Raw genomic sequence first — 17,758 nt, 5'->3', positions numbered from 1 at the left:
TAGATTCTAACTGTTATTTGTATACTAGCTACTCTAGATCCTGATAGATAATTCTTACTGATATGTTCTAACACATTTTAATTGGTAATTGTATTCGTAGCTACTATAGGTACTAAATACAAATAGGTAGTTAATTTCTTACATGCTAATAGTTTTTAATAGCTAATTACAATAATACTAATACAGCTACGAATAGATAATTCCGTTAAAGATTCTCATAGATGATAAGAGAAAATTGTATGGCTAGCTACTAATGAGAAATTCCACTCATGAATTCCAATAATTCTAATAGATAATTGCATTAATAACTACCATTGATAATTCTGTAAGTACATTCTGTTAGAGATGCTACTGGACTATTCTATTTCTAGAGAATACAGATACTAGTAACTACTTAATGAATTATTGTTATTAGATACTGGTAGATTATACAAGAAAATCTTATTACCAGCTATTTGTAAATACTAATAAATCTAAAAATACATTCTGATAAATTCTGATAGATAATTTTAGGACCAGCTCATGTAGCTACTACTCTTGGATAACTATTGTTAGATTCTAATAGATACTGTATGGGTTGAAATAGCTGTTTCTGTTACTCCCTACTATAGGTACCATAGATTCTGTTATTAGAATCTATAAGAAAACTTTGCTACTCGCTGCTGTTAATGCCAATAATTACTAATAGACTATTGTTTTAGTAGAAACGATTCTAAAAATTGCAATGCTATTAGTAACTGTTAGTGTCTACAGATCCTATTACCTGATAGCCTTAATATTCTAATGTAATCTAATCAATAAACAGAATTATCTATTAACAATAGCTGCTGTAAACGCTAATAATGCTAAAGGCAACTCTCTTAGTGGATTCCAATGAATATAATAACCTTAACAAATAACAAGTAGTAGCTTCTGTAGATACTGATAGTTACTCATCCATAATTGCAGGATTAGAATCTATCAAGTTCTAACAGAGGAATGTTTTACTAGCTACGATAGACACTTGGTAACCACTAATAAATAAATCTGATTAGCAGTTCTGTTGTTGCACTGTCTCTGATTCTGTAACAGCTGTGCTAGCAACGAGGGTAGATGCCAATAAATGCTAACAGATAACTCTGCCAATCCCCTGGCTCCTTGGAATGCGTGGGCATGCACTAGGTAACGCTACTAACACCTGCAATAACCACAGCTCCTTCTTAGATTCTGATTCTAAGACATAGTTCAAATTACGGACACCACCACCAGACCCCGTGTCATCCATCTGGCTCCACTGACTCCATCTAATTAGACTGGTGGTGCTTGATAGGACAAAACCCCCCACACCCCCTCATTTGACACCAGTTCGTATTCTTTAGCCCCTCCTGTCCCCAGTTGAGAGAATTAACCCCATTTCACCATACAGTGACTTCTTTGGAGGGTGCACACAACCTCAGTTGAGCCCTATGACATCGGTTAACCCCACAAGGACATTGTGGTGTTACCTTCACCTCAGGTGACCCCTTGTATTATAATTTGACCTCACAAGAATGTCTGGGGGGGGGTTCGTTTGACCTCAAGTGACCCCTAGTGTCCTCATTTGACCTCTGTGTCCTCATTTGACCCCAAACGGATAATTTGAGGGGTCGTTTGACCTCAAGTGACCCCTGTGTCCTCATTTGACCCCAAATGGATGATTTGAGGGGTCATTTGACCTCAAGTGACCCCTCATGTCCTCATTTGACCCCTGTGTCCTCATTTGACCCCAAATGGATTATTTTTAGGGTCTTTTGACCTCAAGTGACCCCTGTGTCCTCATTTGACCCCAAACAGATAATTTGAGGGGTCATTTGACCTGAAATGACCCCTGTGTCCTCATTTGACCCCAAATGGATGATTTTTGAGGTTTTTTGACCTCGAGTGACCCCTCATGTCCTCATTTGACCCCCGTGTCCTCATTTGACCCCAATTAACCTCTGAGCTCAAATGACCCCTCAAATCATACATTTGGGGGTCAAATGAAGACACCGGGGTCAAATGAGGACACGAGGGGGTCACTCCAGGTCAAATGACCCCTCAAATTATATGTTTGGGGTCAAATGAGGACACAGGGGTCACTTGAGGTCAAACGACCCCTCAAATTATCCATTTGGGGTCAAATGAGGACACAGGGGTCACTTGAGGTCAAACGACCCCTCAAATTATCCGTTTGGGGTCAAATGAGGACACAGGGGTCACTTGAGGTCAAACGACACCTCAAATTATCCATTTGGGGTCAAATGAGGACACAGGGGTCAAATGAGGACATGAGGGGTCACTTGAGGTCAAATGACCCCTAAAATCATCCATTTGGGGGTCACATGAGGACACGAGGGGTCACTTGAGGTCAAAAGACTCCTCAAATTATCTGTTTGGGGTCAAATGAGGACATGGGGGGGTCACTTGAGGTCAAAAGACCCCTAAAATCATCTGTTTGGGGTCAAATGAGGACATGAGGGGTCACTTGAGGTCAAATGACCCCTCAAATCATCCATTTGGGGGTCACATGAGGACACGAGGGGTCACTTGAGGTCAAATGACCCCTCAAATTATCCATTTGGGGTCAAATGAGGACACAGGGGTCACTTGAGGTCAAATGACCCCTCAAATTATCCATTTGGGGTCAAATGAGGACACAGGGGTCAAATGAGGGCAGGAGGGGTCACTTGAGGTCAAATGACCCCTCAAATCATCCATTTGGGGTCAAATGAGGACACAGGGGTAACTTCAGGTCAAACGACCCCTCAAATCATTCATTGGGGGTCAAATGAAGACACGGGGTTCAAATGAGGACACTAGGGGTCACTTCAGGACAAGTGAACCTCTTAAAGACATCTCTGTGGAGTCAAATGGGGTTAATTTGGGTCCTCATTTGACCCCCACACTGGCATCTTTTAAGAGGTTCACTTTAAGTCTCATTTCTTCGTTTGAACCCAACTGGATATTAATTGATTAATCTAATTAATCGATTTTATTAGAATACGTTAACTGTTATCAACAGGCTTATTAGTCTGTACTTTATATGAATCTTTCCTGCCCGCTGTTTGTTAGAACCCATTACACGAATTTGAGTTGAACAGCTATTGTGGTAATAGTGCAAATAGCTCCAGCCAGTCACAGTCTGCGAGAGCCCCAGGCGAGTAACTGAACGTCTCAGACTTGGGCACCCTGAAGAAGGTGACTGAGGCTTTAGCAGGCCGTTCTTTATGCAAGACTCACAAAACCAACACAACACAGACGGTATGCTACAACAAAGGAAATTTTATTTAAAAATAAAACTTTGTTTTGTTTTCTTTTTACTGACACAGGTGAATGAAATCCCAAACAAAGAAGCTCTTAGTGGGCAGCATATAAGAATGGAAACAATTAATAAATAACATTAGTATAACCTCTAAACATTAACAATGCATTTGCAAACAAAATGAGGACTTTAAACCAAGTGAACCTTAAAGCTCAGCTACTCTCTGTAAGAATATTTACCTTCTGTTTTTCCTTATTCTTTACAGATCTGAAAGGATTAAATACTGCTATTATATTTTTATATTAATGACACTATTATAGTTTTTTAAAATATTTTGTGAAAATCTCAACATTTTTAACACTGATATTATACAAATTGGTATTTGTCATTCAAGAGAAAGAACAACTGTCCCTCCCCCACTGCGAATTTCAAAAAAGATTTCTACTAGGAACTTTAAAAATAAGTGTCCTTATTCCCCACTAATTTTTAAAGTGGCACCTTTAAGAAAGTGCCCCGGGAGTTGCATTTTTTCTTGCTCAGCTGAAAAAAAAAACATTTACAGTAATCCTGCCTCAGGATTAGCTACAGTAATGTAATCAGTCTAGTGCAGGAAGCAACATGCTGTACTCCGAGCCTGTCCGGCTCCCCCAGGGTAAGGGCTCAGTGAAGGGCATGCAGAAAAGCTGTTGGTAGTGACAGCAAGTCCGCCGGTTCCCAGCAGAGACACTACATGCCTCAAGCTGCAGCGCTTGCAGAGACAGAGACACAAGGTAGCAGACAAGATTTACCACTCCCCTGGCAGGATATGTCTCGTTGCAGATTCCCATGCAGCTACGGTGGCATTAAAGTCAGCCAGAAACCCTGTTCAGAACAGACGGTACTTGCCTGCTTTCCACAGCTACCTACCGCTCACTGTGCAGAGACGTACACTGGTCCCACACAGCTTGTGCCCAGCTCTTACTGTACAAAGTGTTTTCTGCTTGCTTTGTGTCCAAGGTTGACAGATAGAGAGAAAACCAGCACTTTTTATGAGCAGAACTCATGTTTTGTTACAAGCGAAAACAATCCTGTCCTACAATTCTACTGTCTTCACACCAAGCTTGGTACAGCACCAGTCCAGACAAGTCACTGTTAGTAACAGGCAAAGTAGGAAACCTCCACAGTTGAAATGCTACAAAACACAGTGTCATAGGTGAAGTGACAATTGCCTGTCTTTCTTGCCCCTTCTTTTTCCCCCTTTCAAAGCAGTCTCATGCTCAAAGGCATCTTTACAGCTTGTCTGCTTTGGGCTCTTCATTTTCACAGAGGGGCGGATACTCAGATCCAGCCTAGCGATGCAGCATTCCCTTAAGAAAGGCACTAGACCTTTAGGGCTTTTTTTTTCTTTTTAAAGTAGCGTCATTAAGTTAACTTCTTCAGAACAAAGATCAAGGAGGGGAAGGGAAAAAAGAGAAATCAATCTTAGGCTTACCTTTCTGAAAGAACAACAAGAAAAATACACCGTACAGTGCCTGGACTGACTTCACAGAGCACAGCCATAAGACTCTGCTGCACTTGAGTGGTACTAGCAAACACTTACATTTCTAAGGAAGAAAAGCCAAGACTTAAGTTTCTTAAATCAGTTTGAGACACAAACAGTGCACAGAAAGGACACATGCAGAAAAATTAGTGATACGTGCCACAAAGACTGCGCTCTCTAATACCTGGAACAATACCCACAGGAACCCAAAGACAGGCCTGTAATAGCTCTGCTAGGCATGATTTAATTTAACATTACAACAAGCCTGTAATAAAGGGCTTGTATGGGACAGGGCATCACTACTCTGATCACGCACACTGTGCAAGACAAGAGTTAAGGCTTTCTAGCTGGCTGGACTTGGCTCTTCCGCAGTTTGGCAGAGGCACCTCTGTCTGTGTGAACCAGTCACACGCTGCACTTGAACACACTTGCGCTGAGTTTACACAGCAAGTCAGAAATGAAGTGGCTCCATACCCACCACAGAGCTAGCGGCAGCACTGGAGAGAATATGAAAAAGAGGGAAATAAAACCGTAGTGCTCCCTCACAAAAGGGTTTTCACCTGCTTCTCCAAGACAAAGCCAGGAAATAACTCTCATACGCCAGGACTGGTTGCTCAGGCTCACAAGTGGAACATGCAGATCTACTGAGAGAACAACCAGAGCTGCCCCACGTTCCTGTCTCAGCAGCACCAGTGCTGGGCTCGCTTCTCTAGAAGCTCCCACAGACACACTGACCAAGGCTGCCATGCATGATTGGCAGAGCACTTCACAGAGCAAGAGCAGGACTGGTTCATGATACCGCTGACTGTTGCACGTATGGGCAGAGAAGAAAAGAGCAGCTCTTCTTCCCCGAGTGCAGTATGCACTGACCTCACCTTCTCTGCAGCTCAGCACCTTCAGCAAGGCCAGACTCTTGGCCTTGCTGCGCCTGACCTCTCTCTGCACCACTGCAGAGCACCATGCCCACTGACATAAATCTCATCGGTGTGCCGCATTTGCAATTTTCAATCCTGGCCTCAAAATAGCAACAGTGGTGATGGGGTGAAAGTGTTGCAGGAGATCTCCTTACAGTTTCAGAGAACATTTTCTTTACTACAGAAAGATGGGGAGTAAAGAGAAACAGCTCATGCTTTTAAACTGGCTGGAACCCACTGCATCAATTTATAAAGCTGTAGATCTAGAGATAAACCTATACCCTGCATAAAACAAACATTTTATGCTTAGTTCCCTTTGCTGATACTTGTTAAGTCCTCTCCGCCAATTGCAAGTTGTTTCTTTGAGATCTGGGCCCAGCTACTAGATCCTTTAAGAGGCTAAACTGCATCCAACTGCCATAATCACTCCAACAATATTTCAAGTTGCAACCCTTTGCCTAGTGACTACTGCTGCCCTTAGAGAGATGCAAATAAGGCTAGACATGCTCCAAAACACTAACAGCCTCTCAGAGTACACAGAGCACTTGTTTGTCTGTCAGGCTGTGATCAGCGTATCCCTACTTGATTTAAATCCTCTCGAAAGAAACCACTCACTTCTCGCACATTGAGCCTACATGAACAGAGTTAAGTAGCTGAGTATGTAAGTCAGGTTTTTTCAAAGTAAAAGCTGAGTACTGACTTTTAAAGCCATGTGATCGTTTCACAAATACAGAAGTTTCCCAGATCTGTTTAACACAAACTCTGGCAATACCTTAAAGTAATGGAAATGGAGAGAAGAGCCCCCATGTTGTTTTGATAGCCATGCAGAGAACTGCTGCGTTTCTTTTACTGCAAAGCAGATAAGATACCAACAAATACATCAGCTGCATCTACCAATTCCACAAAACAGCCTGGCACAAAGACAGCTGGCTCCTGGAAAAGCTCTCTGAAGGAGATGATGGAATGTGCGTGAAGGCCACTAGTCTGCATCAGACACCATGCAATTAAGATAAATAAAACATCATATTTACCAGGTGCAACATACCTAGAGAAAGAGCGCATGGGAGTGTCCAGTGATGGCTGCTCAAGCCCAGCAGGGCCACAATCAAGTTTGAGCATTGAAGCACAAAATGCTCAAGGCTATAAAAGGAGAAGCAGCAGCCAGTTCTTTGCTCTCGCTCAAATTCTTCCCACCCTCTCCCACCCCTCAAAAACACACAAAACTTTCAGCACGTCTAGCTGCCTGGAATCTGGTGCTGCCAGTGCTGCTGGCAAGAGGACACGTATGAGAGAATTCAAACTCCCAGCACTGCCAAGATAAAATGCCTGACAGAAACTAGTCACGCTATCTCCAGGCAAAAAGGGAGGACTTGAATCATAAGTAATAAATGCTATTATTACAGGCAAAAGGGAAATGCCATGGCAAACAGGAAGCAATCGAAGGATTCTTCCAAGGTCTCCTATTTATTCCCAGCAGAAAGTGACCTCCCAGCTGCTCTAAAAAGCCTGAGCCAGACACACAGCAGCGAACAGATCCAAACCTAGTACCATGAACCACAGGACACACCACACCGACCTCAAGACTTTGTTTCTCAGAGCATTCACTTAGAATTCACAGCACAAAACACTCCCCCCAGCCTCCAGGGTATCAGCTCGGGGATCCCTTGTTGCGATACCTTTCTCTACCAACACCCTGGAAATAAATCTGTTCTCTCAAACAAGAGGTAGGGGTAAAGGACTCCAAGACATACACTGTAGAAAACACCATTCTGCTCCATTTCATTCCACTGCTTTGAAATCTGGAACCACAAAAACCTGATAACTGATTCTCTTAAGAGGCAAGACTGACCTCAGCACAAAGTCTCTAAAGGAACCCCCTTCCCCTTTGGTGCGTAGCTGGGCTACGGCTGCCCAGGCAGTTGGTCCACAGAAGTTGTAGGCGTGGAGGTAATGTGCTATGTGGCCACATGCGCAGGGGAGGAAATGGAAACAAACTCCCGGAGAATATTCTTGGCCATTTCAATATTGTTATGTGCAATGACCAGTGCTTTCTGAATGTCCTGATATGAGTAGCCTTGGCTCATTAGATTCTCGATCTCACTGGAGAGCTGCAGTGACGCACTGGTCCCACTGCTGGCTCCACCTGTTTGGCAGCTCCCCGCTTTCCGCTCAGAATTTATTCTCCGTGGTAGCGGCTTCGGCGGCCTTTCTGGAACTTGAGAGCCATCTGAAAAACCTGGAAGGAGATCATGATTAATGCATCACTTAAAAAAAAGTCATACGATTCTTGCTTGGAACAAAGCGGGAATGACATTAGACTGATAAATGGCACTTCAAAAACACACCACTGAAACCTACGCCACTTTCTCCAGCCAGTACGGATTAGCTCAGCTTCCCCTCATGTGCAAAAACGGCTCTGGAGATTTTTTTAACTAGAAGGCCACATCAGGCTCATTTATTAAGACAAGACTATGTAAACAAATAAAAATAACGAGGGATGTATGTGTGTGTGTGAGTGGAGCTCAGATATCAGCCTTAGTATAAGAAGCAGAGACCTGCTGGGAAAAAATGACATGGAGAATATGCGACTTTACCAAACACCCCATTTCCTTCTAGAATCAGACAGCAACACCCAATTTAACTGTCCAGATGCTAATCTCTTCTCACAGAACTGTGGTCTGCATTGCAGTGTGCTGAGGGAGTATATGGACATAACCAGATCTACCAGTTACAATTCATCCACCACAACCAGGTGGTTCAGTTCCAGCAACTGAATTATGTTCTCTGAAGGGTCTGCTCCTCTTCCTTTGCCAGCACATCAGCAGGTCACGGCCATCCGCAAGAGTTCCTGCAGAAGCTCACCCTACCAAATGGCTGGCAGCTACGGCAGATCTGTAAGCTCAGCCTGTTCTGCCTCTCCTCTTAGTCATTCAGACGCATTACTTGGCAGTAGCCACACCGTGCACTACTCCCAGGGAGAAAAAAGAGTAGCCAATAGACCAAACAAGACACCAAACACTCCAACACATCGCTTAATGCATTAATCCAACATCTGATAATTTTTGAGTTCTAACCTCCCGTATCAGTGCAGAAAGCATTTTTTCCTACTTTGCAAATAACAAGAAACTTTTCTGCAAGAATATTTGACATCACCTTAAAGAAAGTTTTATTTGTCTTCTGGGGAAACTCCTCAAGGCACTCAAGAGAAGAGTTTTCTAGCAGCAGAACTGGCCTACAACAAACAAATCCATTTTTAAGAGAGGGCCCTGCAGCACTGGTCAGAAAAGAAGCAGTCATTGTGGAGCCTGTCTGAAAAACTTGTACCAAAATGTCCTGGTTTGGGGTGGAGCAGAGCCAACCTTTCATTGAGAGGCTCTTGCTTACACCTGTTGCTGTGGCAACCAGGGTCAGCTGACTCACTATTTACCCCTGGAGGGGTCCCACCTGTGGGGAGGTGTGGATCAATGGGGTGTTCCATCCCCTCCGCCATGCTCTGTAGAAAAGCTGAGGGAGCAAAGGGGTCGGGTTGGCTCTTCTTCAATGGGTCTCTTTCTTTGATGACTGATGCCTAAGGAAGACCCAGTTCATCTACCTTTGATCCCCATCAGTGTGTTCTGGAATCCAGTTCCCACTCACTGACACCAGTCTGGAACTTTCCCGGTGCCTGCAGGTGACATCTCCCTGGGAGCTTGATATGGTTTTGTATATATATTTTTATATGTTATATCTATTTTATTATTTCCTTCTTACTTTATTACTAATATTCCATTAAAGTAGTTTAGTTTTTTTCTAAATGCATAAATATCTTTATCTCTCTTCTTCCTCTCCTTGGAACAAGATGTGGAGGTGAGCATCTGTTGTCTTGTCATTGGCCAACTCGGCCCAAACCGCAACACAAAAGCACTAAGATAGAGAAGGCTCTTCAGGAAACAAATTCATTGAAGCTTCCTCACCAACCACAATGCAGCTCAACTACCTAATCTTCAAAGTACAAGCTTCTTACACGTAAAAAGCTTTTTGTACATTTGAGAAAAAGGACTAGCCAGTTCTCTCCCTCAAATTGTCTGTTGAAATAGCTGGTTCAGTTTGAACTGGATCAAATCCCAGAGACCATGGGTCAATTTGAAAAGGCAACTACTAGCACGGCTTTTCTGGTAAATGATTAAGAAACTAAACTGTAGGGTGCAACACATGAAAACAGAAATCTGCCAAAATGTATCCTGTACTAATCAGGCTTCCTTAAGACCAAGCTTGAGCAGTAGCCAGTAACCAGTGTTTCAGATAACCGCTTATGCTTCCCAGAGCAGTAACAATCAACATTTCCACAGCGTTTTTCATTAGCAGATCTCCTAACACTACAAAGCAGGACAATAGTGCTCTTATTTCAGGGCTGTAGAAACAAAGCAGTGTCAATGATTAAGCTCAGTAATTCACTGGGGAGGAGGACGTGAGCTCTCTCTGCCCTTTCTTATCCCTGTCAGCCACATCCTACAGACACAGTGACAGACTTAAAAAGTGAGGTGTGGAGCAGGGAGGAGTGGCAAAAGCTGAGAAACTTCTCTTCACTAGTAAACTTTTTTCTGTGCTGAAGAAGGGCAAGCTCAGGGAAGGAGAAGCATTGAAGCAGGTGAACAGAAGACTCCCTGGGGTAAGTGGTCCTGGCTACAGGAGGCTCTGCCTCTCATCTACCTCCAGAAGGAACAAGAAACTCGCTCCTCTTGGCAAATCGCCTGGGTGTTCAGAAATGCTGAACCCCCACAACAAGAAGAGTTTCAGCACTTTCTTTAGAGCTGCTGGTCAGTTGTAGGGATACCATTATTCAGAAATAAAACTTCAGTTTTTCCCTCGGAGAACATGCCTTGCAGCCAGAAGGACAAGATGTCCTCTACTCCCCAGGGACAAAAAGCTGACCTTGCTGAGCGACTAGGTCCCTGCTCAAAGGCACTGGCAGCCTCAAACAGTACACTTGTGCCACCTGCTGGCAACAACTGCAACCGAGACTGAGCCAGACGAGCGGGGCAAGGCCAGCCATGTGTGTCATCTTTTACTTGCACCAGTGAAAAGCAGTAATATTCTGAAGTTCTGTTTCATGCTCTGGTATGCCCTGGTACAAAAGGTATGCCACGTCCTGTAGGAAACACTGGCTTAAGGAATATCCCTTAAGCTGAGGAAAGGTTTTCCTAATTGTGATTTAAATGTGATTTGCTAGCTCAATGACTAAATGACCAAGTGAAGTCAAAGTTGTGAATCAAACTGAACACTTAAATTCTGCCGTGTAAACCTGACTTCACAGCTTACATACAAAACCTTGAGTCAGTGATAGAGATTTCAAATGTGCGTAGCAAGCCATCGGTACCCACTACAACATGAAGAGTACTGGTGTGGTCTTACCTGTTACAGGGTCATTTTCCAAAGACATTCGGCTGAAGGCAGGTGTGGCATTGGAGATATCAGACAGTGTGCGACGAGCAGTAGCAACTGGTAGAGGTGGTTTGGGGATATCATAGCCATCTTCTTCATTTTCTGACTCTTCAGGGCCGTTGCTGGCAGTGGCTGCTGCCAGATCCCCTTCATCTAGAATAAGAGGCACATTCTGAGCACTGGGACTGAACAGAGCCTCTGTCTCTCAAGGCAGACTCTGTTCCCCTGTAGTCCACAAACATTGACAGGACACAGAACTAAGGTTTTGATGCCAAAACCGCACATTCAATGGATGCTCTTTCCAGAAGGTAGTATTGGATTAAAAATATTTATGATAGATGTGGGCTGACAACTGATGCCCAGAAAAAAAATATCTTCAAGCAGCAATTTTTTTAACAACTGTTGAGTATTTTTACAGTGCATTCCGCCTAGGCTTCTCAACAACATCCCCACAACATGCAGTCTGCAGTACACAGGCCCAGATGTTTCCACATAAATCCTAGCTATTTTAACAGCAAAACCAAGTAACATTTAATTTAACCTAAGCACTATTCCAAATGCAACTAGGACCAATTCTTTGTACCTCAATTTCTCAGTTGTTTTTTTAGTACACCTACTCACCAGAAGCGTTGACAGCCTCGAAAGCAGAGGATGCTGCTTGGGAGTGAATGTTGTACATTGCTTCATACATACAGCCATCCGTCTGCTGGTCGCAGTCTAAAACTCTGAGGGAGAGAACACATACATCCTTCAGACAAGTGACAGTGGTCAACCACCAACACTTAGTCTCCGTGAGTGAGATTCTGCACAGATCCCTGCTTCAAAGTGAAAGCACCACTGTTCTGTGAAAGACTATTTGTTCCAGAAAATGCTCTAGTAATGTCTATTGCAATAGAGCATATGAGCTTAAAAGAGTTTGATTGATACCACCAGAACACAACCTTTTAATAGAATTTTGAATTTCAGTTGCTGCTACTCTCAAAAGGTTAACAGCAGAAAAGAGCACGGAGTTGTTATCTGACTCCTTTAATACTGTATAAGGATTCTGCAGAAGAGCAGAGGTCACATTTCATTTACAGTTAGCTACGTTAGTCTAGGTCTGGTGAATATCACTGGGGAAATTCGTAAAGCGAGCAAGCAAAATCTCCACCCTAGTGAACAAATACGCTTTCCTGGAGCTGTGAGGAAGAAGCACAGCACATACAAACAGAATCTTACCGTAAACTCTGAGTCATTTCCAAAGGCATTTTGATCTCTGTTTTTTGTACAGCAGGACCTGGAGGCACCACAGGCAGAGAGGACGGTGACATGTATTCAGTGTCTTCATCGCTTTCAGACTGTTCCCCGGGAGGCAGTTTTGGTACAGGCAGTGGTCTGGGGCAGAAGAATTAAGATATAAACACCAAAAAAACATTTATGCCAAATCCAATTAATAGTAAAGTGGCCTTTAAAATCCACAGTGGAAGTAACAAGCAGTCATCTTATAGTGATTCTGTCTGAAAAACATAACCTGGCTTTCAGGATTCTAAGCAGCCCAGCTGCAAGGTCACACTGGCACAAGGTCATTACGCAAAAGGAAGTTGACAATATCATACACATTATACATCACCTACTTCACACAAAGCCAGACTCAGAAGTGAATTCATCAAAGAGCTAATGAAAACACTACCCTGTTTCCTATTGCCACAGCCAGAGGTAACTGTCACCATTATCCACAGATCTTTAGGATGCTGATTTCATCTACTTTCTCTAGATTGTGTATTTTGAACCTGTCAGAGATTTAAACTAAGGCTGACAGAGTTGTGTCAAATTCTGTCCCTGGCACCAGCATAGAGAGACACCAGCATAGAATGGCACCTACAATTACCATTCTCTAACTTACAAAATAGCACTTTTGCTAGAAAACAACAGACCTGGCAGCTAAGGAGTAGATCGCATTGGCAGATGAGGAGGGTTTGATTTTGGGGTGTTCACACTCTGAGGTTGTTGGTGGACCACTGTTCAAGCTCTGAAAGAAAAAATTCCAAACGAGGAATCAGAAACACCAGTGCAGTTGCAAAGCTGTCATTCAACACATCCTCCGGAGGAATGAAGCAACTTAGAAATCCAGTAGTTCTGTGAGAGTTTTCCTCAGTGAGGGCAAAACCAGAGTTTTTCTCCAGTAGCCAACTGTTTTTTTACACAAAAACTGTAGAAACTTCATCTCTTTTGAGATTCCAATGTCTTTGGCTAATTCAGATAAAAGAGGCCAAAAGGCCGAAACCGAGGACAAGAGGAAAAGGATGCAGACAAGCACACACATACAGAGACAGAATGACAAGTGTGCAAGTGTCATTCGCTTAGACAATCTGGCTAAAAATCTACTTGCTTTCAGTTTTAGGAGACTAGAGGTTTTAAAAGGAAAAATTAGGGGAATGGAATCAAAGAAAGCAAAACTGCCTGGGATTTCTTATAGAGAACAAGTACGTTGGACTACCGGTACACATCGTGACATGGTAACAGTAATGGATCCAAATTTAACTCAGATTTTAATATGTTAAAGTAATCATAGCTACTGTGTGCAGGGTTTACAGGACTGAAAACCGAGAAGAGTAAATTATGTTTTTTCAGCATACCAGCTCCCAATACAAAACATTTTTAGTTTTTCAAAATTGAAAGGTGAACAGCGATCATAAAATTGGGGCTCATGACTGCTCAAACTGGGATTTCAGCCTTGCTCCCAAGAGGCACGAAAGCAGTTCCTGAAGAAGTCCTCCCATTATTCTCCCTTGCTGGGCATTCACCAGTTCCCTTCCATCTCCCCCTTGGCACAAAATCGCCCTGTTTGGATGTAAACTATGAAAAGAGGGCACCTTGGAAGACTTAATTCCTCAAAGATTACCTTCATCTCCAACAGATCTACTCACCACTGGGTTGTCCAGACTGAGCGTGCTCCCAAGCCGATGGCTGTCAGCCCTGGAGTCCATCTGAGAGGGCAAGGAAAAGGGAAGCGAGTGCCTGTTTGACAGTTCTCTCCCAGTCCAAGGGTCACCAGGGCTGAGAGCTACAGATGGGGCTTTTGGAATCGGCCTGGATGTCCACAGATCCGCCTGACGGTTGGAGGGCACAGGGGGTGGTTTGTCTCTTGAAGGACAGTCTCCTGGAGTGCAGGGCAGGGGACGTCTCTGAGGTCGACCTTCAGTCCCAATGGAATGTGGCCTATCTGGAGGAGGTGGCGGCGGGAGATCTCTGAGCGTGGGTGGGATTGGCAAAGGTTTATCCTTGTGAAGAGTACCAGGTGCAGCCTGGAAGGCAGAAGAATGTAAAATATTGCTTAACACAAGTAGTCTAGCCACAAAACATAAAAAGGAGGGAGGCAGGTGGCAGAAAGGTGAGTTTTGGGTTTTGTTAGATCTATTTTTACAAGAAATTATCTCAAAGGATGTGGAGATAACTCTCCACATCTCCACAAGTTAACCCTCCAGAGACACCTTCTCTACCGGCTTAAAGAGATAACACAGTAACTATGTGCAGCTACAGCTAGGCACTAAACACCCCAGATTATTTTTCTTGAATGATAAAAAAAAGGTTACAGCAGCATCAGATTGGATTCCAAACAAAGTATACCCATAATTTTAAAAAAAATACTCAATTGTGGGTTATTTATACAATTTAACATTCATCAGTCAGCAATGAATATTCATAGAATTGGATATTTTCTTCTGCCTGAACTTTCAAGCATAATTTCATACTTAACAGCTGCCATATCTCAACAGTCAATGATCAAATGCCACCAAGATCACAGTACTGCCTTCAGCTAGTCAATCAGAAAAGCAGTTACTCTCTCCCAGTCACACACATTTCATTCCTTCCTTAGTTTGCAATCTGAAAAAATGCTCGCTGGAAAAAATTTGTGAAGAAAAGTTGGGATGGGAATATGACACCATCCCACACTTAGCTTGTGAGCTAGAAAAAAACATAAGCCCATAAATGCAGCTCAAAAGGCATAGGCAGCAGTGGCTGAGGCTGAAAACCAGTAAAGATACTGGTAATAACAATAACTTGGTAGTTGAGAGGAGGACACCCGTCACCCTAAATGCGCAAATACTTCAGCTTAAGACCAGCTTCTCTCTAGCAATTGCATGGATGAACGTGAAGAAAAGACAGGCCCTTTAAACAGCCAAAAGGGACTGTCCTACCATGGATGCCAGAAGGAAGCATTTACTTTCAGGATAGAGTAGGCTCTCATGGGGAATGGAAGGAAAGTGGCCTAATGGAACTACAGAAATGGAAGAAGGAAATGTCCTGTGTGAAAGTACTTAGGGATGTCACAGAGAACATGCAGGGTTCACCAGAATGCTCATCTTTCTGCCTGCCCCACCAAAATCTTAGTTGAAAGGGCAAACAGTGTATTAGACCTTAGAAGTGGTCCCAGGACTGGACGCGCCAGGTGGATTGGACACTCGCTGCTGCAAAAGATCCAGTCGCGGCGGCACGGGAGGAAGGGTGGCCTGTGGAGCTACTGAGAATGGAGAAGGAGGACGCTCGACCTGAAAAAGAAAAGAATGGGAAAATCAACAAATGACAAAACCCAGCAGAACTCCTTTTCTCTAGAGAGGCTTTCAGGCTCTATGATGTACTGGCTTCAGTATCACTACTGATAACAAATGACAACATTAGTAACCATGCACCAGTAAATGAGCGCACTTTCACAGCACAACAGCATTTGACTTGCAGCAAACCTTGAAGATCACCAGTGGGGTGAGCTGTAGCACACAACTGAAAATGAACGCTCAGCAGTGGCACAATAAAAGACAAGCTGTTTTGCTAGAGGAACAAACCTGTCTTACTGGGCTCTGAGCAGGAGCAAGCTGCTTTTCTTTTCAACACAAGAGGGCACGATCTGCTGCAAAACCTACTTATCACTGCAGGCACCACTGTGCGAGCTACCTTGACTACAGTGTCATGGCTGTTGCAGCAATCACTAGTGTGCACTAAAACCTCCATGTTTGTCCCTGGCAAGTTGTTTGTCCACCTAACAAATCAAAACAGTGCCTGTTCTTCTCTTTTTCATAAAGTTTGTTCTACAAGCAAGGCTAGTGCTTTCTGACTTTGAAAAGCTTTACACCGGTTTGAACTCACTAGTGGCAAAGAGCACTAGCCTGCTGCAAACCACCACAGGATGTCACACTGAGGAAACGGTTTTGCTTCCCCAAGATATGTATACAAAAACTACCTCCAGGAATAGAGTTCACTGTTTAGTATGCTATCTCACAGTACGCTATTTCCACTACAGAGAAATATGACCACACGTAAACCAGTGTAGAGTATTCTTTTAATCAGGAAAGGCAGGTGATTTTAGTGAATTCAACTATTAAAAATTCACCAAATTCAAACCCACTTCCCTGTGCCGTAAGACAATGCTAAGTGCAGATGTGCGAGAGCAGCAACGAGCTTTTAGAAAAAAACAGGCAGGGATCCATAAAGAATGCCTGTCTTGTAAACATCTCCTGGCAGGAAACAGCACTAATGGCAGAGAGTTATGGCACCCTTATTAAACAAATTTATCAGACACCATATAAAACGATGACAGTCAAACTGACTTCCTCAGCAAAATAGCCTGCCCTCTACCCAGTTAGTCATCTGGACCTTAGGAAGACTATCTGGTTGGCTGTATACATCACTGGAAAAAATGGATGAATTTTTGCTGATATGGGTAAACTATGGCTAATAAATCAAAAACAGCATTGCTAAGCATGCAGAGACATGTTATAAACCTAGATCTTATATTCCAATAGGTCAAGCCAACCTCTTCACCCTTGTAAGGATTCTCTCAAGACAACCCACAAAAGATCAAAGATTTCAAAGTGTGATCACCATTGCTTACTAGAACTGACATTGTAAACTGAACAGACAACGATGAACCTAAATCCCCGTTTTCCATCCTGAGTAAAATCTTTCCAGTTATAAGCTCTGACAACCCTCACATGCACAAATCACTAAGACCACAGAAAACTGATAGAGAACATGCAGTCTTTGTACATACTGCAACATCTTCTAGCACACACTCTGGTGACCTTACTTTGGTACCAGCGAGTTCTTTCATCATGAAGAGGGAATCATCAGCTCTGTCGTCATCATCATCGTCATAATTGGGTGAAGGAGTTCCTTCTGCCCCTTGTCGTGATAATCCTCCTCCTCCTCTGGGGTCAAATGGGTCTACTACAATTGGCTCCGTGCCTTTGATTTCACAGCGGCAGAAAGGACAACCCTGGCCTTCTGATTCCTTCAGGGAAGAGAAGAGATCTGTTACAATAGCCACTATGATACAGAAATGAAACACACAGGTAATACACAAAATACACAATACACCTGCTTTTTGGCAGGTACCTTTCAACTAAGAGGAAGACACAAAGGCAAACTGTGCTACAGTTATGGGGAGTATCTTCCCTCTGAAGTAGAAAACCAGCCTTTTAGCAAGACCTCACACTTGCTATTCCTAGATTAAGAGATTTAACCCGTTTCTCCCTCTGCTGATGAAGTTGGCACTGATACATTGATATTACTGAACTATGAGCTTATGTCCTCAGTTATGCTATATCATCTCCATACCTGAAGGAAACTGAACAGTTTTGAGAAGAGAATATACTGCTTCTGTTAAAAAGC

General features: G+C 43.3%; 1 protein-coding gene across 1 annotated transcript in view; it reads right to left on the bottom strand.

Annotated features, from left to right (window-relative positions):
- Positions 1 to 3,266: 3,266 nt before the first annotated feature.
- CBL (Cbl proto-oncogene) overlaps positions 3,267 to 17,758 on the bottom strand; it is a 43,288-nt gene continuing 28,796 nt past the window's right edge. The window contains exons 9-16 of the mRNA XM_074162353.1: positions 17,175 to 17,378; positions 15,511 to 15,642; positions 14,020 to 14,397; positions 13,027 to 13,121; positions 12,332 to 12,487; positions 11,735 to 11,838; positions 11,084 to 11,266; positions 3,267 to 7,928 (exon numbers count right to left, since the gene is read on the bottom strand). Coding sequence (XP_074018454.1) covers positions 7,648 to 7,928; positions 11,084 to 11,266; positions 11,735 to 11,838; positions 12,332 to 12,487; positions 13,027 to 13,121; positions 14,020 to 14,397; positions 15,511 to 15,642; positions 17,175 to 17,378 — 1,533 coding nt within the window. The 3' untranslated portion in view covers positions 3,267 to 7,647. The remainder of the gene's footprint in view (positions 7,929 to 11,083; positions 11,267 to 11,734; positions 11,839 to 12,331; positions 12,488 to 13,026; positions 13,122 to 14,019; positions 14,398 to 15,510; positions 15,643 to 17,174; positions 17,379 to 17,758) is intronic.

The sequence above is a fragment of the Numenius arquata genome, chromosome 22, assembly GCF_964106895.1.
Source record: "Numenius arquata chromosome 22, bNumArq3.hap1.1, whole genome shotgun sequence".
In the NCBI taxonomy this organism is placed as follows: domain Eukaryota; kingdom Metazoa; phylum Chordata; class Aves; order Charadriiformes; family Scolopacidae; genus Numenius; species Numenius arquata.
Note: the sequence above shows the minus strand (reverse complement) of the source record. Positions and strands in the feature narration are given on the sequence as shown.